General features: G+C 48.4%; 8 protein-coding genes across 8 annotated transcripts; 5 read left to right on the top strand and 3 right to left on the bottom strand.

Annotated features, from left to right (window-relative positions):
• Positions 1 to 3,462: 3,462 nt before the first annotated feature.
• Positions 3,463 to 4,134, bottom strand: GGS25DRAFT_522183 (60S ribosomal subunit assembly/export protein loc-1; the record flags this gene model as incomplete). The annotated part of the gene is made up of 2 exons (XM_049264178.1): positions 3,463 to 3,753; positions 3,838 to 4,134. 2 exons carry the CDS (start codon positions 4,132 to 4,134, stop codon positions 3,463 to 3,465), a joined length of 588 nt encoding a protein of 195 aa, XP_049117147.1.
• A 792-nt stretch (positions 4,135 to 4,926) lies between these two features.
• On the top strand, positions 4,927 to 6,174 carry GGS25DRAFT_492498 (IGPD-domain-containing protein). The gene is made up of 2 exons (XM_049261194.1): positions 4,927 to 5,338; positions 5,471 to 6,174. Exons 1-2 carry the CDS (start codon positions 5,062 to 5,064, stop codon positions 5,881 to 5,883), a joined length of 690 nt encoding a protein of 229 aa, XP_049117146.1. The 5' UTR covers positions 4,927 to 5,061; the 3' UTR covers positions 5,884 to 6,174.
• GGS25DRAFT_299641 (uncharacterized protein) lies at positions 6,127 to 7,451 on the bottom strand. The gene is made up of 2 exons (XM_049257641.1): positions 6,910 to 7,451; positions 6,127 to 6,840 (listed from the first exon to the last, which is right to left on the bottom strand). Exons 1-2 carry the CDS (start codon positions 7,356 to 7,358, stop codon positions 6,492 to 6,494), a joined length of 798 nt encoding a protein of 265 aa, XP_049117145.1. The 5' UTR covers positions 7,359 to 7,451; the 3' UTR covers positions 6,127 to 6,491.
• A 1,700-nt stretch (positions 7,452 to 9,151) lies between these two features.
• Positions 9,152 to 9,620, bottom strand: GGS25DRAFT_522180 (kinetochore component CENP-S-domain-containing protein; the record flags this gene model as incomplete). The annotated part of the gene is made up of 3 exons (XM_049264177.1): positions 9,152 to 9,321; positions 9,391 to 9,514; positions 9,597 to 9,620. The coding sequence occupies 3 exons, from the start codon at positions 9,618 to 9,620 to the stop codon at positions 9,152 to 9,154; spliced, it is 318 nt and encodes a 105-aa protein (XP_049117144.1).
• A 1,180-nt stretch (positions 9,621 to 10,800) lies between these two features.
• On the top strand, positions 10,801 to 11,908 carry GGS25DRAFT_299561 (DUF1531-domain-containing protein). Its single transcript, XM_049257640.1, has one exon. It carries the CDS (start codon positions 11,177 to 11,179, stop codon positions 11,651 to 11,653), a length of 477 nt encoding a protein of 158 aa, XP_049117143.1. The 5' UTR covers positions 10,801 to 11,176; the 3' UTR covers positions 11,654 to 11,908.
• Positions 11,909 to 13,127: 1,219 nt separating this feature from the next.
• On the top strand, positions 13,128 to 14,744 carry GGS25DRAFT_522178 (uncharacterized protein; the record flags this gene model as incomplete). Its single annotated transcript, XM_049264176.1, has 6 exons — positions 13,128 to 13,317; positions 13,368 to 13,424; positions 13,530 to 13,600; positions 13,682 to 13,944; positions 14,275 to 14,360; positions 14,443 to 14,744. The coding sequence occupies 6 exons, from the start codon at positions 13,128 to 13,130 to the stop codon at positions 14,742 to 14,744; spliced, it is 969 nt and encodes a 322-aa protein (XP_049117142.1).
• A 356-nt stretch (positions 14,745 to 15,100) lies between these two features.
• GGS25DRAFT_299470 (ATP-dependent metallopeptidase Hfl) lies at positions 15,101 to 18,881 on the top strand. The gene is made up of 2 exons (XM_049257638.1): positions 15,101 to 17,458; positions 17,518 to 18,881. Exons 1-2 carry the CDS (start codon positions 15,424 to 15,426, stop codon positions 18,321 to 18,323), a joined length of 2,841 nt encoding a protein of 946 aa, XP_049117141.1. The 5' UTR covers positions 15,101 to 15,423; the 3' UTR covers positions 18,324 to 18,881.
• A 1-nt stretch (position 18,882) lies between these two features.
• On the top strand, positions 18,883 to 21,940 carry GGS25DRAFT_299491 (HCO3 transporter family-domain-containing protein). Its single transcript, XM_049257639.1, has 4 exons — positions 18,883 to 19,645; positions 19,828 to 19,998; positions 20,099 to 20,652; positions 20,751 to 21,940. Exons 1-4 carry the CDS (start codon positions 19,284 to 19,286, stop codon positions 21,749 to 21,751), a joined length of 2,088 nt encoding a protein of 695 aa, XP_049117140.1. The 5' UTR covers positions 18,883 to 19,283; the 3' UTR covers positions 21,752 to 21,940.
• Positions 21,941 to 23,002: the final 1,062 nt, after the last annotated feature.

Raw genomic sequence — 23,002 nt, 5'->3', positions numbered from 1 at the left:
ACCAGAATAACTCTGATTATATTAAATACATAAATACTATTGAAGTTATCAACAACATTGAAAGAGGCATAACTAAGAAAAAGCTTCGATGTTGAATGTTTAAACTTGTAAACAGCTTATTAGGTATAGTATGGAGACGACTACCATAGTACTGTGCCGTGCCAAGATGCTAGTAATTCTGCACATGTTGCTAACCATGCCAGCCATGCTGCCATGCTGCCATACTAGCTTCGGTTGCACATCCTATTTTTGCAACGGCCCGTACACCGTTGGGCCTGGACCCATAGCAACGCGTGATCGTCGTCGCTTCTGAACTTTAGCTTCTTCCCCTGGCAAGGTCCCTTAGCTATCTTCAACCTTATTATCGTAGGGCCATACGTGATCTACAACTCTGAATGGTCTAAGAGAGATGTGTAGTTTGTTTCATCAGATACTCGGATGTTATTATTCAGCCTCACTACTGGGTATAGTTATGCCGTATCAATTTTCGTACCTACAGTAATATTTGTGTAGGTATTTCACCAATCCTATCACGCAGATGGTATTATATGTATACCAGAGCTATCACTGCTTATTTCACTTAGACATATAATGGTGATAACGGCCGAAGCCAAGACTTTCATGAATCCTGAACATGTCGTTTGAGAATTCGTCAGCCGAATAACGACAGCAAGATCCTTTCTAATTTCGCATCACACTAATATTCAAACCAAGGCATTCTTGCGCGTTTACTGGGTAAAGCAGGTTTAGCCCAGGAGAAGCAACAAAAAGGTTTGTAGCTTTAGCTTACATGAACTTGAATGGGTTCGAATGCATATTCAGGCCCCGGGGTAGTTGAGAACACTAGGGCCAAATAACAGCAGACCCTGCAGAAGCCTCAATAATGTTGGCATAGTTAGGTCGCTAAGCCAAATCATGTCATCTCGCTATTTTCAATACAAAGGGAAATGCCTCAATGAGAATGGTGCTACCTCTCCGGCCCTGCTGCTGTGCTTATATTACTCATGAATGAAGCATGCATTCTCACTCTAGGGGGGCCAGAATGTTAGGGTATCGTTGTCGCTTCTAGGGTGATATCTAAATGTGAGGCCTTCAACAGGTTTCCGACTTTGACGATGCATATTGGTCGTTTGTTTGAGGTTACCACGGGGGCGATATCCTCTGGAGGAATAATTGCAACCCTTCTCGGCTAGGAAACAAGATATATCTAGGTACATAAGCATCACGCCCGTCAGGCGTACCTGCATAAGCACTCCAGACCGTCTAAATCCCACCTAGGGGCCCTTAGCTGGGCAGTCACTTAGGAAGTCTTGCAAAGCGCGGCCAAGTAACAATAATGACACCACTCTACATGCACAGTTAGATCACGGAAAAATAACAATAGGTGTCTCAACCGTCCACGGAGCAAATTCACAGCACGGGATGAAGGACGCCGGGGAATCGGGGATACAACACGGCATGCCATACTTGGGTAGCGGGACGCTACCTACCTAGCACCCAACCTGTCTACACCCCTAGGTTAGAGCAATTAGTGTAGACAGCGACGGTCCAGGTCCACGCTGAGCCCCCTCGGAAACGTCAAACAAGCGTGCCTCCCTAGTAATTAGGTAGTCACGCGTAACATATGTTTGCTTGGTAACCTACTGACCTTAGTAACTAAGAATAGACACCTGGGCACCCATAAGCACTTGCCTATTCCAGATGTCACCGCCGTGGCTGATGAACTCCATGCCAGTCTCGTATTCATTTTTTTCATTCTAGCAGTTGCAAAGGCTCCGTTCAAGGTAGAAATGTATTTATAAAACAAGGCGAAGAGAACAATACTCTCGGGTGCATTTCAGGCATGGGCCGGTGATGTTGTCTCAGGAGACAATACCAGACTACGTCCAGGTAGGTAAGCAGTGAATCCATCCTATGTACATCCATTTCTGGGCCCGGAAATAGGAGGTAGGTATTGTAGTTAGTGCTTCACGGATGAATACCTACCTACTAGACGCATTGTATGCGCCTTGTCAAGGCCTGGCGTGACAATGATGGCCCAGAACCGATATCCCTTCCCCCACGTCACAGCTCATATTTCTAATTGTATGTAAGTCAAGCACGACAGACACCGCAAGCGGTCCTCGATGCAAGGGCGTGAACAGGCTCTTGTATTTCTGCCATCTACATACTTTCGGCCATGTTCAGACCCGAAGGTAGGAGCTTCAATGGTGACCTGGCAGACTCTATCTCTATCCAGATTCGACATTCCTTCCTACCTACATAGGTGCTCTCCTCGTGGGAACGTGTATACTCACTGACATAGTGCATCTCACCTGAAAGTATCACGAGGAGATCTCTGATATCTCGCCAGGGACTATCTATAGAAGCTATACACACATGCAGCCGTCTCTGTTCTTACTACCCCGCCGCATAGCCTACTGCCCCAGTGGCTAGCCCTCGGGTAGACCCTTGATGGGAAGCGTTAGCTAGAATATCGCATCGTAAGACTACCTAGGTAGGTAGGGAAGAGATCTAACACCCTAGCCATCCTATTGTTAGAAGAGGCTATGCTGGTCTGTAGAAGAGATAGCCGAGTGTTGTAGAGTACAGGCACTCGATGCTTATTCACGGGAGAAGGGACTTAGAACACATTGTCTTGACTCAATTCATGAGGCCTTTACTACTGTTTTTTGTATGTACGGTATGGTATCGGTGTATATATCTGCAGTCCGTAATACCTACTATTGACTTACCCTCTAGCTCATATCTACCAAGTGTTCAAGGCTTTCTTAAGAGAACCTTTCACATCTGTGTTGCTTCTCTTCCATCATGCGGCACAACGTGCCTGATTGCTATGCCCCCTCCAGTTTAGGTTAAGCAATAGGTACCAGAAGTGTTGTTTTGGAAAACAAGGCGCAGGTCCATCGCCCCCAATAAGTACTTATGGAAGAATGAGACTTCTCGGTAGTAGGTAGATACCTAGGTAGGTAGGTAGGCAGGTAGGCATATACCCATCTGTACCTATTTAGGCACAATTCCGATGCTACAAGTAAAGACAGTTGGATATTTGGATTGGAAACGTAACAGCATTTCGAGCCAGAGGGGGTGGTGTATTTTGCCTGCGCACCCAGCTTCCAGCAAACGTCTCGACTGTATCCAGGTTAAATAACAGGAGTGACGCGCCTCTTTGATATAAGGAGAACTACCACCACCGATGTACCTAGCAGTAAGTTCACAAGGTATCCCAATAGGCTTTCTCAAAGCCTTGAATCTCACACGCATAGGTAGGTAACGGGCCCATCGATACCTGGGAACTTTGATTTAGTCTCTTGGGTATCACGAAAATGCCTTGATGCTATAAACTCATCTGCCAATACTCATGTTTTTCTCGAGAAGCACCCCAACCAATATCAACGCCACAAAAACGCCGGTTTACCAGTTATTTGGATCCCTGTCTTGTCTTATTACCTAAAGCTTTTCTTATGCGAACGAGACCCTCTTCTTCTTCGGTTTCAAGGCCCTCGTTCCCGCAGACGCAACATCCTTGACGCCGTCACCATCCTCGTCGTTGGACTTTGTCGTTCGCTTCCTCTTCTTCCGCAGCGACTCCTTGGTCTCGTCGAGCTTCGACTTCTTGTCCTCCTCCTTCTTCTCCGCCTCTATCCTTCGCGCCTCGCGGATCTCCTCCATTTGCCGGGCCTTGGTCATCTTGGACTCGATCTCGCCCTCCTTGTCTGCCTGCACCATGGCGAGGATTGTGGTCATGCTCTCCTGTTCGCGTGGCAGAACTCGTTAGCATCTACCAATAAATACATCAAAGGGCGCGACGGTTGTGGACAGGGCCAGTATTCGTACCTTGTCATCCACAAAGACCTTGCCCTTCTTCTTTCCTCTTGGTTTCGTGACTCCGACCGGCGTCACCATGTTCAACTCGGGGATACCAAGCTCCTTCTCCGTGTAAACTCGTCTCTTCTTCTTCTTTTGTACGCCGGAGACGCTTTTCCCCGTCACCTGTTTTGCAGTCGCCGGTCTTTTCGGCTTCGACTTTATGATGCCATCTGACGGACCACTCTTGGATGATTTGCTGTTACTGATGCCGGATTTATTCGCAGCATGTTTGTTTTTGACGGTTTTCGTTCTTGAAGGCGCCATCTTGAATTGTTTATGGGTTTTGCGACAATGTTGAGGATTGTTGAATATTTAGACAGCTAAAGATTTCGGCGCGATCGTAAAGTTCGTAGGAATTAAAATATTTTTGGGGACCGATAACTAGTTACCTTTTTTTTTATCTTATCGATAGTTAACTAACGTATTAGACCTAGAACTGGACCAGACTCAGATCCGGACCACCTCAAAACAACAGCAATACCAAATCACTTCAAATAATTATTACGCCGCCAAACATTTACTAAATTTGATATAATTTAATAGTATGATATATTATCTCAGTTTAAATATAAATATCATATTAAGAATTAGGTGCATCGGTTGCGCGGTTCGGAATTTGATAATATGTATGTATACATAGTAGGTTTTATGCAACTAAGCAGTATAAAAGTCGTATCTCGATGAATCGGCGTCGGATCTTTTTTTAAATTTTTATATTCGTATATTTCGATATGATAAACACGTTCGTAAAGTTTCGTTTCGTTTGAGGCAGGATTCGTGGCGTTATAAATTCTTTTAAGTGATTTGGTATTGTTGTTGTTTAGTGTTGTTTTGGGGAGGTTTTGGGAGGTTTTAGGTATCCTAGGTAACTAAAAAATTAAGGTGGTCCACATCTGAGTCTGGTCCGGTTCCGGGTCTAATACGTTACCTAGTAGTTCGTTAGATCCAGAACTTTGGGCTGGACTGGTCGATGGAGTGGGGCACTGTCAAGCCCAAATCGAGTAATTTGCTTCGTTATGATTGGGCAATTGTCCCATGCACCTAAACTTTTTTTTACTTTCCGTCACAGAGATAAGCCGATGATCGGGTTTCTACCTTTCTATAAAGGAACTTTAAAAAAGGTAAAAAAATCCAAAAGGTTGGTTCATTAATTCTTACTCGAAAAAAACCTTAACCTCGAATCATACAATCATGGGCTCAGAACTCCCTAACCAGCGGTGGGCGGCGTTCGCCCGCGACACGAACGAGACCAAGATCCTGCTCGCCCTGAACCTCGACGGCGGGGCCTTCCCACCCAACACGGACGCCCGACTTTTGACGGCCGTGGGCGAGGGACATGCGAGCCAATCCAGCAAGTCGCAGTCCATCAGCGTGAATACGGGCATCGGCTTCCTCGACCACATGCTGCACGCCTTGGCGAAGCACTCGGGCTGGAGCCTGGCCCTGATATGCAAGGGCGACCTCCACAGTACGAGCTCACCAACCAAACCCAGCCCATACATACCCATACACCCATACATAATCCCCATACCTCCGCCGGATGAAAACTGAAAGTAAAAAAAAAAAAAACACTCCCCCGCTGACGGTTTCCCAAACAAAGTCGACGACCACCACACCGCCGAAGACTGCTGCCTCGCCCTCGGGTACGCCTTCGCGCAGAGCCTCGGCAGCGCCACCGGCCTCGCACGGTTCGGGCACGCCTACGCGCCCCTCGACGAAGCCCTCTCGCGCGCCGTCGTCGACCTCTCGAACCGGCCCTACAGCGTGGTGGAGCTGGGCCTGCGGCGCGAGAAGATCGGCGACCTGAGCTGCGAGATGATCCCGCACTGCCTGCAGAGCTTCGCGCAGGCCGCCCGCCTGACCCTGCACGTCGACTGCCTGCGCGGCGAGAACGACCACCACCGCGCCGAGAGCGCGTTCAAGGCCCTGGCTGTGGCGATTCGCCATGCGACGGCGCGGATACCCGGCAAGGAGGGCGAGGTCCCGAGTACGAAGGGCACATTGAGCGTGTAGGTAGTCAGGGGGTTTGTGATGAGTATAAAATATAAAGTTGGTGAATTGCTGCTTATGTATGCCATATCACTGCATCGCAGGATCTGCTCCACCACGCCATCTATGTGTTCTCGATTGCAATTTTGTTCATCGATCTAACTGAGTCGCAAAGGTAATGTAATGTCCCCTTCATTCACGACTCGCCACGGTGAGGCTAGGATGCCTCCTTTTAGCCAGGGGGAATAACTCGTACCATCACAATTTTGATGCTGATAGGATAATAATTTCATGTCTGATTGCATTATATTTCACAACCTGCAACTATGTACTACTTTGTCATGGCAGCTTGCAATGTTAACCACAATAGTTACATACCTACGTAACGACATTACACCGAAACCCCCAACCACATTAACTAATTAGGTACGTAGCAATCTCCTGATCGTAAATAAGCATTCTCATCCCCGATCCTGACGCAACGAGTGGCGATAGTCCATATGCCAGAGTCGTGCATGGTATCCCACTTCCAAGTCATACATTTTCTCGACATGTAGAGTACTATTGACCCTGTGTTCATGATTATGCCAATCCACCCTTCACCACACGACCATCACCATTCGATAATTCCCCTAGTAACGATAACCAGCCGGCTGGGTATGTGGAACGGCAGTACCACTCTCGGGGAACGCAGGCTGACCTTCGTGTTGGTACTTGTTGTACGTCGTAGGCTCGTGGCCCACGGCCGTGGCCTCGGTGTTGTAGCTTGAACGCATTTGGTCCGGATGCGTATGCTCTGGGAGAACGTTCGGGTTTTCGGCGGTGTCAGTTGCCTTGCGTCGGCGGAAGAGTCCGAAGATACCCCTACGCTTTCCATAGCCAGACGTGTAGTCGTTGGCCGGGCTAGGGCCAAAGCGTTGTTCCTTACGTCGGTGGCGGACCAGTACCACCTCGAGGATGGCAGAAAAGATGAAGAAGAGACTAGTAGAGCAATTAGTAACTTCCCTTATGACGTAATTATAAGGCAACTTTAAATGAAGAGCAACTTACATTGCGACAACAGAAACGGCAAGGCAGGCAGTTTCCATTTGGCAGACTTGTCGATAGGTCGGGTTCTTATTGTCGATCATATCGGTGGCCTGACCAGTACCAAAGGGAGTATCAACGGTGCCAGTGCAGCTGCTGGCCCCAGCGCGATTTTGGATCGCAACATAGATGAAGGCTCCAGCAAAGGCGACATCTAGAATGATGGCAATGAAGGAGGTGAAGGGGTGGCCGGCAAGGCAACACAATAGTAAGAGGCCGAGAAGGGTGTACAGCACACCAATGCCGGAAATACCTTCAACGGCACGAGTCCATGTTGGTATGTTTGTGTTGCGGTTGGTGAGAGTGGCAAGAAAGTACGAATACAGAGCGAGGACAACAGCGCAGCAGCAAAACTCCACGCCACGGTTGAACCACTGGAGTACTTTGAGGGCCAAGCCCGATTTTGCACCCATGATGGCAAGCGATTGATGTTACCGATTGGTTATTGCACTAGCACGTTACGGTCGCACGGATGGGTGCTATTGTTGCGTGTGTGTTTGTGTAGTTGGATGCCAATTAAAGTTAAGTATACCTAGGTAAGCAGAATTGCCTGTGTAGATGAAGCACTTGAGAGTTTGTAGGTTGGAAAAGAGTTCAGATCAATGTTTGGGAAAAACAGTTGGTTGACTTGGTTGACAGGGGAGGTAAAGGCAGTAAAAACCAAAATAATAGGATAGGTTGGTAAGGTTGGGGTGAGCAAAAGGTTTGTTCAAATCAGATGCTGGATGTTTAAAAGGCGGTCGATCAAGATGAAAGAGATTTGACGTCGTTTGGGAAACAGTCAAGAGTTTGAGATCCATAACTACCAAGGTACCTAGGTTTAGTGATTGGTGATAGACGTTGAAATTTGCTAAATTTGCTAAAATCTTCCCAGCAATAAGCTGTGATGATGACGAATGTGCCCCTCTATTCAGCGACCAACCCCTCCACTACACCCTTCCTCTTCAGTGCAAGCCTCTGGCGCTAGCGTTGATCTGCCGGGACTGCCTCAAATGTCGGTAGGGATCTGATGGTGGAAAGTGCACTGATTGGCTACAGATGCAGCAAAGCCACACTTAAGCGTCATGTACTGTGGCGTTTCTTGTGGCACCTCTTACCGCAAACCGACTCAAGTAATTTATGTAACCTTGAAGTGATGACGATCGTCATCCCGATCCATCCGACTCAACAAAGCCACCGTCATGTAGAAAACCGCATTGGGGGCACAGTATAAGTAAAATGAGGATTTCCACGTGACAAACCTGAAAACTTCGAATGAACTGAGACGATCTTGAATAATTCTTTGTATGATTATATATGTACAGACCGTTTCCGAAGTTAAAAAGTTGCGCGCAAATTCCAACTTACAGAAATATTGGCAATGGATTCGTTCATCATGTCTTGCTAGCTATTCCACTTACATGTTGGAAATATGCCCAGGCGCTTAACGTTAACACTTGGTAGGTGCATTCACTAGAATCATGGCAGTCCACTTGATCATTTCAGAATGAAACTGTTGCTATGCAAGCGGACTTTGAAGCCTTGAAACAAACTCGTTCTGTCCTCATGATAAGCAGGGACTCGTCCAAAAGGAAATGAGAAAAAAACGGCAAGCCTGCAGACCGGCAAAAGCCTAAATCTTTATTTTCATGCTCAGCACACCTATATTTCACAAAATACCTGGCAAAGGGGGCCAAGCCAACTGCTTCATTGCTTGTGGCTTCATAATTGAGGCAATGCTAGCAGATCTTATAAGAGGGATATGTTTATCAAAAGGATGCTCGAGGCATAGCTTCAAACGAACTCTTAAAAGAGGATTATTAGTAGTTACTATTTACTAGGCACAAACGAGGTTCTAAACTTGTTCATATAGTTATAGTTATAATCACTCCGTAATGCTTTGGTATCATAGCCTATTGTACTTGGCATACAGGCTGACTAGCACTTATATACCTAGGTATGTAACGCAAACCTCCGATTTGCGTATTTGAGTAGTTGTCCACCATTATTAATCCGGGGTATCACGTGTGCCTCGTGTGTGCCTTGAAGTGGGTAGATAGGTCATGGTACGACGCGGGATCCTTCATTAGACCGAGAAGGAAACTTGCAATGTGCCTGACAACGGACGTCCGTTTCATAGACACATCTGTTTAGGCGTGTGTGTCCGGGACTAGAATGGCAATAGAGATTTGGAGCATGGAGATGAAATATGGTAGTCCATCCCTTCTCATCTCTTCGACTTGCCCTTTGCCTTTGTAGCTTTGCGTTTGTCTACGAAATCCTTGATAATAGCGTGGAGGTCTTGGTTTCGCCTAGCAAGCAGTAGGACATCATCGGTGTTGATAGTGGTGCGTCCCGCATGGCGACTGAAGTTTTCCAGATCCAAGGCGACATTTTCTAGAATGTATTAGTTCAGCTTAAGCTATGTTTCACTACGTGGATGAACTAATCATGTCAAGACAGTACCTATTTGAGCCCAGACCATCTCAGTCAAAGCCCCAATGAATTGAGGTGTGACATTTCTGTTTCTTCGAAGGGTCTCTTCATCGACCATCTTCCCCACCGCAAACCACAATGCAGCCTTAAGTTGCTACCATACGGTGTTAGCTATAGTTCTTTGACAAAACCGTATAAGTACTAGGTATTATAGAAAAACACGGGATTACACATACCTCTTCCTCAGATCCATCTGCCATGATAACTTGTAATGCGTTGTTTATATAGACCTTTTGTTGTTGGTTAGGGTGGTTCAATATTTAAGGGGTAATAGCAGTGATTGTAGTATCGTTGATTGGACGCGTGTAGAGGTACACTAACATTGAGCGGTATCGTTATCCACGCACCTGTTCGCCCCACTTTTAGTGGATCCGGAGCTACTTCTCCTTCGTACTTCTCTAAGCGCCTCGCGGCTAGGATTATGCTTAGTCATCAATTTTTGAATAAGAGCGTGTCAACGCGTAATTGTTGTTTTTCTTCCTTACACACCACTGTATATTGAAGCTATTCGAGTATTTCCGTTGTTTTTTTGGATCAAATTGATCAAATAAGATCAATCTATTAAATATAACCAAGTAGTAAGTGAAATCTCCCGGCGACAAGCTTTCTAATCATTATATGTGCTGGTATTACTTAGTAGGGTCTCCAGGGCTCTTTCAGGGCTCTTTCAGGGCTCTTTCAGGGCTCTTTCAACGCGTCCTAGCGCTATAATCACTTGTATTTCAATCAATTCAAGCTCACTCGCCCAATATCAGGCTTTAAATAATTGTAATTAGCTCATTTAAAAGCCCTTTCAAATCTCAATCAATTGATCAAATGATTACTATCTTAATTGCGTTGTGAAAGGTGTATTTTGATCCAAAACGCGGTGTATATATGGATATTTACTTGACGCGTTGAAAGTGGCCATATTTAGTGTATATACACGGTACCTTTAACTCTATTTTCAGAATGCTACACACCACTTGATCGTGTCAAACTATATTCAATCAATTACGCTTTGAAAGCTCTTTCGAATGATCTAAATGCGAAATTGAAATATTGTGGTTTGCAATAGTTGTAATTGAATAAATGTGAGGGCATATCTGTAACTACCTAATGTTGAGACTTAGCCAAATCTCCAACTTTCTATTACGTAATCGGTCTTACAAGCGCCGACACGCTGCCTTACATAAGCTTCTAGGTAATGATTGGCTATTTTGCCACGGCACTGCGGAAGAGCCACCAATAATTGAGGCAGAAAGTAGTGGGGCTAAGTACCAGTACTTGGGCGCAATGTGCACCAGTTGGTCCGTGCCGCGAACTCTGAGGTGCTGGGATAACGACAGCCACATTGAGACCGTGAACTTCTACTAGTTAGTTACGTCAGACGCGCCCAAGATATTTTTAAGGTTCAAGATGGACAGATAGCGTATTCTTAGCACTTAGCTCGAGGCCCGTGCGGTATACTGTACTACCCGAAAGCGGCATTTATTTCATTTATTTGTCGAACTCGAATTTCTTCTCGGCGTTTTATGTCGCGCGAGCAATTCAAAGAGCCTCCAACCATCACTCCTACAACCATTGACTTTGAATAGTTTCCATGCATCTGTATTATTACTTGGTTACTTCTTGTCACTGAGGCTTTTTTAGACGAATATAATACTCCAATTGGACCTTCTTACGATATCAATTTGCTTCCTTCATCTTGCTTACATCCTGCCGTTTCCCTCAGACTCGAGCTTCTAGAAAAAAGAGACTTAATAATCCGCCCATCATGTCGGAACTCGTAGAGCTCGTCAGTCACCTTTTCGATTCGATATCCCAGCTGTTCACTCTGGTAAAAGATCGCGCTTCAACCAACCTCAGCGAGTCTTTCTCGTCTATGACACCAAAGCAATGGATTCGGCTAGTTATAGTTGTCGGTGCTTATGCACTGCTGCGACCGTACATCATCAAGATGGGCGCCAAATTCCAGGAGAAGCAGCTTGAGAAACAATTTGCAAAGGAGGAGGAAGAGGCCATAGCGGCGGAAATATCACCCAACCAGCTCCGTGGCTCCAAACACGAAATACCTGACGATAGCGACGACGACAATGACCAGGCTGTGACATCCGCTACGGATTGGGGAAAGAAGGCCCGGAAGCGCCAGCGCAACATGATCAAAAACTTGCTCGACGCAGAAGAGAAGAGGCTACAGGAGCTCCAGGAGGATGAAGAGGATAAAGATATCGAGCAATATCTTGTTGAATAAGGCTGGCTGTGCCGAGGTTCGCGAAAATTCAGTCGAATACATTTTTATACGGTAGCTTGAAAAATTCAAGCAACCTACCGATCGAGACGTCCATTTTTTTTAATGCTTTCCCATGTATGCCAGGTGTGCAGACTCCATCATTGCTGCAACCATACAGTACATTCGTGGTTCAACCCATATCATGAGGTACGATAGTTTGACGCGAATCAGTGCCCACGAGTCATACCAGAGCTATAGTGGCCTTAATATTTTATGTGAGAACGATTTATGCCATGCGCACCTTTCAACCCACTGTGTACCTGCCAGCCTAGTAGGTATGTACCTAACCTAGGTCATCCAGGGTGCAGTATGGGTAAGCGTACGAGATTTCGTGATATCCTCGTTATGGGCGAGGACGCCACAATCAACCCTATGAATTCATGTAAGTAAGTCTTGCAAGTCAAAGCCCTCTCAAAGCTGAGTTGCCTCTGTGGCCCAGTCATCAAAGGGATCTCATATCCACCGTGTCTACCTAATAAGGGATTGCCAAGCTAATATGTATGCATTTAATGTACAATCGCGTAGCTATTGTCGCGATCTCGCATGACTGACTCCTGTCTTTTCTGGGCCTGTTATTCATGTTCAGAGAACTGGATATGTAGGCCGGCCAACAGACAATGAATGCCCCGTAAGCTTGTGAATCACAACTTGACTTGGCGGTGAGGTGTAGGGAGAAAAAAAAATAGCAAGTGCTTGCTACATACATATATGGGAAGACCCCTATTCGTATTTTTGTTCTACAAGTTAGTTATGTCCATGTTGGAGGAACGCCATGAAGAAAATACCCTGTCTACGTGATATCCTTCAAGCAGCAAGTTGAGAATCATACAGGCGACAGTTTTAACACCAAAATCATTGGCCGCCTGATGCGATCGATAACTGAAAAAAATAATTATCCTAATTGTACCCACTGGCCAAGTGAAGGGATCTAGATTACCAGACAGGACACGGTTCTGCCAATACCTAACCAAAGACAAGCAAGCTGTGGGTTTGCTGCTCCTCCAACCAACCCACAACCCACGGGCATTTTGTTATATGCACGAGGATTATGAACCCCGGTAAGAGGAGTGGTAAAAAATAAATGAATCTATATTAAGCAATGGATAGGTATAGGTAGGCAGAGAAATCAATTTCACGGGTCCGTGGAGCGAGCACGCTGGTTGGAGCTGTGCCGCATTTCCAAGGCTGCGCTGATTCCTGGTGAGAGAGATGATTGATGAATATTGCGTTGGCGAGCTGGCCTAGGTACAATACCTACCGGTTCCTGCTTGAGTGAATTAATCACCGGTATCTATCTCAAAGTTTTTTTTCTTTTTCTATTAAAACATCGGACGCGTCGCCGTCTTAGATATCGGACTTTGGGGCCCTCTAGTTTTACCAACCTACTCAGTTAGGCTGCTTCCTCAGGAGCCTCAACGACAGCAAGGCTCTCACGATGAGCGAGAGCGTGGTATACTATGCAGAGGTGCCAGAGGGGCAAGTCCGCACTCCCGTCAATCCCCCAACGCGCCGCGGAGAGCTGATGGCGGCGGGTATTTCGACAAGCATCATTGCGGCCATTGCGCTGGGTATGCGTCTGTACACCCGGACCCGCGTGCTTAATAGGAAGCCTGAGGCCGATGACTGTGAGTATATGTACGGGTCTGGTAAAGGAGGCTGCTAACGCGGGATGAAGGGCTTGTCGCTTCTGCGTTTATTGTTTCGGTTGCGATGCTGGCGTTTGTGCAGAAAGGTAGGTCAGGGGCTTTATTCATACCCGTTGCGATAGATGGCATAGCGGTGGCTAGGTACCTACCTAGGTTAGGTACTTTTGATGTTTGCTGAGACTTGGACGCAGATATTGATCACGGCCTTACATACCACGTCTGGGATATCCCACAGGAGACTTACCACATCGGGGAGCGTCTGGTAATACTTCCTCTCATATTATTCACTATTATCGTGTCCATTTCTAGTCATCGCATCGGCTAACGAGTGGCATATATACAGTATGGACTGCTAGCCTATCTCGCCTTCATCTTCAGCGTCAGTCTCGCCAAGATATCTATGCTGGTCCTGTATCTGCGCATCACGCCGCACAGGTGGTTTCACTGGATTTGCTACACATGCATCGCCGTTGTTGCGGGCTACTCGATCGCGGCAGCTTTGGTGGAGTCGCTGGCTTGCAAGCCGCTCCAGGGCATTGTTGATGAGAGCTTGGATGCGGAGTGCTATAACTCGTATCCGGCGTATATTGCGCTTAGTAGCTTGAGGTACGAGAAGCTTTTTACGGATTTTTTGTTCTGTTCCGAAATACGCGACTTGAACGAACCTACATACCCCCTATATCGTTGATAGATGCTAATTTTCTAGCAGTATGTCATGAGGAACCCTTTCTTGCACAGGCAGCTTACGTATCGTAGACATTGCGATGGACATCATAATTCTCCTACTGCCAATCCCGCTGGTGATGAGAATGCAGCTTCCCAGGAGACAGAAAATCTCAGTATCCTTCCTTTTTGCGACGGGCATCATGTAGGTTTCTTTCGCCGTGACGCAGGGCAAATAGTCTCCATAAGGTAGTCATGCTGACGGATGTGTAGCGTATGTGCTGTCGCTCTCAAGCGAGTTACATATATACCTTTCCTAGAAGAAAGTGAGGATTACGATTGGGACGCGACGCCTGACAGTCAGTTTGTTTATTCCCTCGTTGCTACTCCATGTATTGGGTCGCATACATTAACTCGAGGCGGCTGTTAACCTATGCCTAGTGATACTCTGCTACATCGAAGTTAACTTTGGCATCGTATGCGCCTCCGTGCCGGTGATACGCCCATTCTTCACCCGGCTGCTCTCTGGATTCTTTGCGCATCGACACAAGTCTAGTGATGTGAAGCTGTCCAGACTGGAGCGGAATGATGCGATCACCACGGCGGAGCAGAAGACGACAACAGAAAGACAGCTCCTCAAGCACCGAAATATGGGGCCAAATGAGTCTTATGATGATCGTAAGAATTTGAGCAGCTGCAGTGATAACGAAGGAGTCCAGGTTCCGGACTCCAGCAGAGTCTAACGAGGGGAGTGGTCCTGTCTTTACCGAAGCATCCGTAGTAGCTTGAAGAAAAGGATGGATTGCTGGTGTATTTATACCTAGGTACTTACAAATTGTATATACATGCAAATTTCAAATGAAGTTGTTCGATGATACATTTTTATTTTTAGTGTATAAGTTTAGTTTAAGATTGAACAGTGAAGCTTCGTAACTCCGCCTGCCTGTTGCCTATGTACCTGCTGCATGCTTACGTGCCCCTCAATATTCCTTTAAGAGGGTTATTAATCATGAATCACGTGCATTTGTGCACATAAACCGTTAGCTACTAGCCTATTTTTGCTTAGACCCGCAGACCCGGAAGCTTTCTAAGCATCATCATCAACCCACCAATCTCTGAGTGCCAATCTTTGTACTTGAAGTTTTTGAGTCAGCGCGAGGAGCACGAGGCCAATTAATCCTTCTTAACCTGTCTCAACAACTAGAAACCTTCCCCGACAAGGAATTAGCAGTCGGGTTTCAGCCAACACACTTCTCATCCGCTGTATTGGCGGTCGCCGCCCTTGTCTCCATGAGATAACAGCGCCCGAGACCCTTCCCTTTTTTTTTTCTCTTATTCACTCTCTCCCCATTTCTCTTAAACCCTGCGGACCCCTCGATTTCCTCCACCCTCCCACCTCAAAAGCTTCTGGAGTTGCCCGGCATGTCAAGCATATTACGGCGATCGACCGGTCTCGCGCGGGTCGCCAGTATATCACTCAGCGCTTCCACGCGTGCAAGCCTACGAATACCCCGTTCACTTCGCACATCGCAATTGTCCTGGGCCGCCCAGCGACCTCGGTACTATTCCGAGAAGAAGCCCGAACGCCCCGACGACTCCGACGAACCCAACCGGAATGGAGCGCCGACGCCTAACAAACCCGAAACCCCTAAAGACATCAAGGACATAAAAGATGACATAAAAGATACCAAATTCACCAAAGACACTAAATCACAGCCAGAGTTCCAGAATGCAGAATCCCCCGGCCCAACCGACGGCGAAGCGCCAAAAGAATCTGGCGCCGAGAAGGATGAAAGGCTTCCGCTTCCCGAAGGCTGGGTGTATCTTAATGAGGAGCAATTGGAACTTCTCAAGAAGGTTCTTTCTGCTGCACCATTCAAGCTTGCGTCGTTTGGTATGAACAAATCATTACTCGACTCAGTGAGAAAAACGGGTGTGCCTGCAGATATGATTATTACGATTGAGAAGCAAAGAAAAGGGACACTGTCCCTTGCTGATATCGGCAAGACGTATAAGGCTGTCAACGAATTGGCCGAAAAGCTGGCTAAGATGACAATGGAGGAGCTGAAAACTCAGGAAAAGAAACCCGATAGTTATTCCAGGGCGAATTCGAGAAAGACAGAGGGAGAAGAGAAGAAAGCCAAGGAGCCCGAAAGCGAAAGCCGAAGAGATAGAGATAATTCGCAGAGGTCTGACAAGGGGTTTAGCGGATTCAACTCAAAGAAGCCTCCCCCAAACTCTGGAAACAACGGTTTCAGCCCATTCAAGGGATCGGACTGGCTCTCACCCGTTGTAGCCTCGGCTGTCGTTTGGTGGCTCTACAACTCCGTATTTGAAGAGGGCGGACGAGAAATTACATGGCAAGAGCTTAGGAAGAATTTCCTGGAGAAGGGTCTCGTTGAGAAGATGGTTATACAAGGCCACCGGGTCCGCGTCGAGCTGAACAAGGATGCGACTCAGTCTATGTACCCCGATACGATTGCAACACGCCCCGGCTTCAACTACTACTTCTCTATTGCCTCTGCTGACGCCTTTGAGAGACGCCTGGAAGAAGCCCAAAACGAGTTAGGTATCCCCAGCAACGAGAGGATACCCGTAAGCATTGCGCCCGAAAGCCCCTTCTTCAACCTATTAGTGGCCTTTGGCCCTACAGTACTTCTCGTTGGTCTACTCATTTATGCTTCACGTCGTGGTCCCGGTGGATCTGGAGGGTCTAGCGGCATATTTGGATTTAGCAAAAGCAAGGCAAAGCGTTTTAGCCACGAGACAGCAATCAAGGTCAAGTTCTCGGACGTCGCCGGCATGGACGAAGCCAAACAAGAGATCATGGAGTTTGTGAGTTTCCTAAAGAAGCCGCAAAAATTCCAGAGACTTGGTGCCAAAATTCCCCGCGGTGCAATTCTCGCTGGACCTCCTGGAACTGGTAAAACATTGCTTGCGAAGGCTACTGCAGGCGAATCCGGAGTACCATTCTTCAGTGTGAGCGGTTCGGAGTTCGTCGAGATGTTCGTTGGTGTTGGTGCGTCGAGAGTCAGAGATCTTTTCGCAACGGCGCGAAAAAACACCCCCTGCATCATTTTCATTGATGAGATTGATGCCATTGGTAGATCACGTTCGGAGGGCCAGCGATTTGGTGGCAATGATGAACGAGAAGCAACCCTTAACCAGATCCTCACGGAAATGGATGGTTTCAACACCACTGATCAAATCGTTGTTCTCGCTGGTACCAATCGAGTAGATATTCTGGACAAGGCATTAATGCGACCTGGCCGATTCGACCGACATATCAACATTGACGCACCCACGATGGCAGGACGGCAAGACATCTTTAAGGTGTACCTCAAGAAGATTGTGACCAACGAAGAGATGGAACATCTAAGTGGGCGACTTGCGTCCCTAACACCAGGCTTCTCTGGTGCTGATATTGCAAATTGCGTGAATGAAGCCGCTCTCATTGGTATGCCCCTTTTCAATCTATGTTTAGGTTCGAAATAATTTATTGACAACTTTCTACAGCTGCAAGAAATAATGCTCGATCGGTTACACTACTGCATTTCGAGCAAGCCATTGAGCGCGTTGTCGGTGGTCTTGAGCGCAAGTCTCTCGTCTTAAACCCATTAGAAAAGAAGACCGTCGCATACCACGAAGCGGGACATGCTATCTGTGGTTGGTTCTTCAAATATGCCGATCCTCTTCTAAAGGTTTCGATCATACCTCGAGGTAAAGGTCTAGGATACGCACAATACTTGCCGGGAGACGCCTACCTAATGAGCTACGAACAATTGATGGATCGGATGGCTATGACTCTGGGAGGGCGAATCTCAGAAGAGCTCCACTTCCCTACGGTAACGACGGGAGCCAGTGACGACTTTGACAAGGTGACTCGTATGGCCACGGCCATGGTAACGCAATGGGGCATGTCAGAAAAAGTCGGGCCACTACATTACCGAAACGACCAAAATCGGGTTTATAAGCCATTTTCGGAGGGGACGGGTCAAGTCATCGACGCCGAAGTGAGACGGATCATTGAGCAGGCGTATAAGAAGTGCAAGGACCTTTTAATAGAGAAGAAGGCGGAGGTGGGAATCATCGCAGAGGAATTATTAAGCAAGGAGGTGCTAGTTCGAGATGATATGGTTCGTCTCCTAGGACCTCGACCTTTTGAAGATAGGGACGACTTCTCCAAGTATTTCGGTGGCGATGCTAGCAAGGCGCCACCCGGCCCGCCACCAGCACCAGAATCGCCAGAGCTTCCCGATAGCCCTGAACCTCCGACAAGCCCTGCATTGACCAAGGACTTGAAAGGCGACGAAATCAGGTAATTGTTTGTATGTACCTATATATGGTTTAATGGGCTCGGGGATTTTCCTCTGCCGGTGAGCTGTCGAGAGCTATTATCATGATACCACCAATGCATGACGATGACTCAAAAGCTCTCAACTCATTCCAGTTCTATGTATATTCTGTTCATAACGAAAAGATGGGAAGAAGGAAAGAGAAAAAAGGAGTACGCCGCGCCGTGGCTTGTCTATACATTGCATGTACTGTATGATACTAGGTTAGGTACCTGGGTACATTAGAAGTCTCGCAAATATTGCAAGGCACATATATCATTGATGTATGTATATGCTTGCATCCATACATATGATCTGAAAGTTTTGGAGGTTGAGCAAAGTTCCCGAAGTGTGTGTGTTTGCCGATGACGCAGTCAACGATCAATCTTTCACATGCCCCCTTGAGCAATTGAGCGGGCGCCCCTGTTCCGTGTTCGGTCCAGTACGGTTCAGGACATCCATTTTTGTTAGCGGCTTGGTTTGGGGGGATTCTACATAGTTCCGTGTGGGGATTAACTACATCTGGGCATGGATATTTGCATCCCGCTGTATTGTACTGTGCAGATGTCCGACTAGGACACACCGCCACCTACTTATAATATACTTACCTACCTACCGATCGGTAGTTGATTACGGGGTCTAACTCAAGTTGGCATTGTCTCGTAATAGCCACATCCTTTAATTTTTGATACAAGTCGATGTCTCTTGGGTGTATCTAGACATTGGATGGTGATTAATTACTACCTAGGATATGTCGCCGGCTTCGTCTCTTTGTGTTCTTCCAAACTGATCGGTCTACTCTAGACGCCACCTCAGTCAAGCTGTCTACCTACCCATTGATATCTGCCTAGTACCTACCGATTATTATAGGTACCTAGATTCACACGGATGACATCTCGACTTTGATAGTACCTACCCATCTACCTAGCTAGGTACCTGCACACAAAGATGTCTCGGACCGCCGACTCTCTCACCCTGCCAACGGCCATGCATTCCTCTGGGAATAGCGGCCGCGGCGCCGCAGCCGAGTCGGAGACCGAGTCCGGCCCGTCGCTGAGCGGGAGAATCCGGCGTTGGGTAACGTCGCGCAATGCTGACTCCTCCTCCCAACACCAACACCGTAGCCAGCACCGCAGCGGTCGCACGAATTCGGCGGAACGCGGTGCCGGTGGCGATGGTTGGTGGAAGATACACTTCTTCCGCGGCATGGTCAACGACGTGCGCCGCCGCGCGCCGTACTACTGGAGCGATTGGCGCGACGCCTGGGATTATCGCGTCGTGCCGTCGACGATTTATATGTATTTTGCTAAGTATGCGCGCCTTGAGTTTTCTGCGTTGATTGTTTTTTCCTTTTTGGTTTTCTTTCTCGTAAGCTAGTCTGTTTTATGTTGTGATGTTGCTATTACCATTCTACACTTTGTGACGGTTGTGCTTTGGTATTGGAAAGTGAGATTATGAGGGAAGATTGGGTAACTGACAATGTGCCTCTTAGTATCCTACCGGCCTTGGCCTTCTCTCTCGACATGTTCACTAAGACGAACATGATGTACGGCGTAAATGAAGTACTGCTGTCGTCTGTTCTCGGCGCCGTCGTCTTCGCTGTGCTGGCGTGCCAGCCGCTGGTTATTGTTGGAGTCACGGGCCCTATTACCGTGTTTAACTAGTACGTGCTTGCTTGTTCACGACCACCCCCAACCTCCTTCAAAGTTGATGGCGATATCGTTGTTCCTATAATTGAGTCTTCTAACCGTGAGCTTTCTCAGCACGGTCTACGACATCATGATGCCCACCGGAACCAACTACCTGGCCTTCATGTGTTGGATCGGCCTGTGGTCGCTCGTCTTCCACTGGGTCCTGGCCATCACCAACTCGTGCAACTGGCTGCGGTACGTGACGCGGTTCCCCTGCGACATCTTCGGCTTCTACGTCGCCTTCATCTACCTGCAGAAGGGCATCCAGGTGCTCGAGCGCTTCGGCAATGACTCCCCCTTCTACCTGTCCGTCATGGTCGCCCTGCTCGTCTTCATGATCGCCTACGCCTGCGGCGAGCTCGGCGAGAGCCCCCTGTTCCGCCACCCCGTGCGGGTGTTTCTGAAGGACTACGGTACCCCGCTGACTGTTATCTTCTTCACGGGCTTCGTGCACTTCGGCCGCATGCAGTCCATCGAGCTCGAGAAGCTGCCGACGAATGCGGCGTTCTCCCCGACCGCTGACAGGAGCTGGCTTGTTGATTTCTGGGAGATCTCGCTCGGGGACGTGTTTATTGCCATCCCCTTCGCGATCCTGCTCACGATTCTGTTTTATTTTGACCATAATGGTAAGTGCTATATATCTAATCATGGCCTGTTGCCTGTTTCTTCTACTCTTAGGTACTTTAGGTAGTAGCTAGCAGCTAACTTACACGACTCTTTACAGTCTCCTCCCTCATCGCGCAGGGAACCGAGTTCCCCCTGCGCAAACCGGCCGGCTTCCACTGGGACCTCTTCCTCCTCGGCCTGACCACCGGCGTCGCCGGCATCCTCGGGCTCCCCTTCCCCAACGGCCTCATCCCCCAAGCCCCATTCCACACCGAATCCCTCTGCGTGACGAAAGTCGAGGCCGACGCAGACGAGGAGGCGAAGGGGCACTACGTGCTCAAGCGCACGCACGTCGTCGAGCAGCGCGTCTCCAACCTCGCGCAGGGCCTCCTCACGCTCGGCACCATGACCGGCCCCCTCCTGCTCGTCCTCCACCTCATCCCCCAGGCCGTCCTCGCCGGCCTCTTCTTCATCATGGGCTACCAGGCCCTCGCCGCCAACGGCATCACCGCCAAGCTGCTCTTCCTCCTGCGCGACAGCGCGCTCACGCCCGGCGGGCACCCGCTCGCGCGGATCCCGCGCCGCGCCGCGGTCTGGAGCTTCGTGGCGGTCGAGCTGGCGGCGTTCGGAGCCACGTTCGCGATCACGCAGACGGTTGCGGCGGTCGGGTTCCCGGTGGTCATCCTGGCGCTGATACCGGTGCGCGCGATCGTGCTGCCGAGGGTGTTCACGCCGCTGGAGCTGGGGATCTTGGACGCGCCGACGGCGAGCCCGTTTACGATGGAGAGTGTGGGCGGCTCGGTCGCTGCTGCTGCTTCTGGGCAGGATGAGACTGTCGATGGGAGTGGGAGCAGCAGCAGCAGCAGCAGTAGTGGTAATGGTGGTGGGATCTTCGAGAACGGGGGTAGTGGCGCGACGGGGAGCGAGAACCCGAGCGTCACGGGGCTAGGTGCGGGTGTGAAAGATGGGGGAGGGAGGAAAAGCGAGGAAGCGCTCGCTGAAGAGGGTCGTGGGAGGACGGTTGAGGATGTTGGGACGCGCGAGGCGATTGAGATGGGGCGGTTGGGCGTTAGTCGGAGGGGACACCCTGGGAGGAGCGTGGATGGGGGTGAGAGGTAGGTCTTCTGGGCTCGAGACGCGGGCTAGAAGGTGCATATATCATTGCTTGGCAGTTACGCTTTGGAAGATAGAGCTTTTGGTATATGCGTGGTAGGTAGTGTTGGGTCAGTTACCTAGGTGTGTACCCACAAGGAGATTGACTTAGTGTGAGTCGTAGATTTATATATCGACCGATCGGAGATATATTTGTTCAACGTTGATAAAGGAAGAAAGGTGGTCGTAGAAAGGTACGTTGGTTGGCATCGTATCCCCACGGGTCGGGCCGGGTGATGTTGACTTGACTCTGCCAGTATCTACGAACTTTCTCCCACTGCTATTCCGACTTCTGGTGACACAGGTACGTATTTATGTTTTAACAGCCATGATACGTCCAAGACAATGATCCAGAAGATAGGGGTCCTGAGTACGCTGGGCGTCGTGGGACTCGAAGGTAGGCTGGATAGGTGCCTAGCCTACTGGATTGTAGGTAGCTGGGGAAAAGGGGCAGGGGGTATTCGTCGGTCGGATTTCGATAAAGTCAGGAGTCGCTGCATCGCACTCGATACGAGGGAAAGATGTAACTGAAGCAACCTTGACAAGTCTTCTAGAGATGGGCAATGAAGGTTACTTGAGATGCCCCGTGGGTAGGGCTTCGACTTGCGAAGTGGCGAGAAATAGGGGGGATTCGGATAGTGACGGTGACGATTAAAATAGACCTAGTTACTCCAAAATCATTCCAAGATGAAACCATTAGGTAGATATTTAATTAAAAAGGATTCGCGATTGCGTTATTATATTGAGCAAGTCGGATCTCGCTGTCGTGTTTTGTAGCCAGGTGAAGAATATACGCCGGGATCCCCCCTAAAATCCTTCACCGAACGGGCTAATCGAGGTAAAGCATAGGGGTTTATTTTCTACAAAACTACTAGGTAGGTTAAGGTAGGCCATGGAGGGCATACGTCTACTTAAGAGTCGAAATGACGATATAATGATTCGACGCGCCGATGTCAGATCTCATTGTTTGCTACGTAGATTGCTGTACCATAATCGATTCGATCGCACCTCACCGGTTCGTTTATGCGTATGCCCTCCTACCTGGGCACACTTCCTATATACACAGATATCTTGGGGCCTATAAAAGATGCTGCCCACGCAAGTAAGATCAAATGTTATTGGGGGCGAGGCCCTCTATTTCATATGAATTCGCAATTTGTGTTCATTAATGACAGCATATGCTGTATGCTCTATCAACTCGACCTCACAGGTTCAACG

The sequence above is a fragment of the Hypoxylon fragiforme genome (assembly GCF_022984875.1).
Source record: "Hypoxylon fragiforme strain CBS 206.31 chromosome Unknown GGS25scaffold_5, whole genome shotgun sequence".
Taxonomy (NCBI): Eukaryota; Fungi; Ascomycota; class Sordariomycetes; order Xylariales; family Hypoxylaceae; genus Hypoxylon; species Hypoxylon fragiforme.
This window is presented reverse-complemented; position numbering and strand designations above follow the sequence as displayed.

What these genes read in the sequence shown, in the direction of transcription:
- GGS25DRAFT_492498 (XM_049261194.1), top strand. Translation starts at nt 5,062, where the DNA reads ATGGGCTCAGAACTCCCTAACCAGCGGTGGGCGGCGTTCGCCCGCGAC. An exon ending in ATGCAAGGGCGACCTCCACA is followed by an intron (nt 5,339 to 5,470) that starts GTACGAGCTCAC and finishes TCCCAAACAAAG; the next exon opens with TCGACGACCACCACACCGCC.
- GGS25DRAFT_299641 (XM_049257641.1), bottom strand. Translation starts at nt 7,358, where the DNA reads ATGGGTGCAAAATCGGGCTTGGCCCTCAAAGTACTCCAGTGGTTCAAC. An exon ending in GCCGTTTCTGTTGTCGCAAT is followed by an intron (nt 6,841 to 6,909) that starts GTAAGTTGCTCT and finishes TTGCTCTACTAG; the next exon opens with TCTCTTCTTCATCTTTTCTG.
- GGS25DRAFT_299470 (XM_049257638.1), top strand. Translation starts at nt 15,424, where the DNA reads ATGTCAAGCATATTACGGCGATCGACCGGTCTCGCGCGGGTCGCCAGT. An exon ending in GAATGAAGCCGCTCTCATTG is followed by an intron (nt 17,459 to 17,517) that starts GTATGCCCCTTT and finishes AACTTTCTACAG; the next exon opens with CTGCAAGAAATAATGCTCGA.
- GGS25DRAFT_299561 (XM_049257640.1), top strand. Translation starts at nt 11,177, where the DNA reads ATGTCGGAACTCGTAGAGCTCGTCAGTCACCTTTTCGATTCGATATCC.
- GGS25DRAFT_299491 (XM_049257639.1), top strand. Translation starts at nt 19,284, where the DNA reads ATGTCTCGGACCGCCGACTCTCTCACCCTGCCAACGGCCATGCATTCC. An exon ending in ATTTATATGTATTTTGCTAA is followed by an intron (nt 19,646 to 19,827) that starts GTATGCGCGCCT and finishes TGTGCCTCTTAG; the next exon opens with TATCCTACCGGCCTTGGCCT. An exon ending in GTTTTATTTTGACCATAATG is followed by an intron (nt 20,653 to 20,750) that starts GTAAGTGCTATA and finishes GACTCTTTACAG; the next exon opens with TCTCCTCCCTCATCGCGCAG.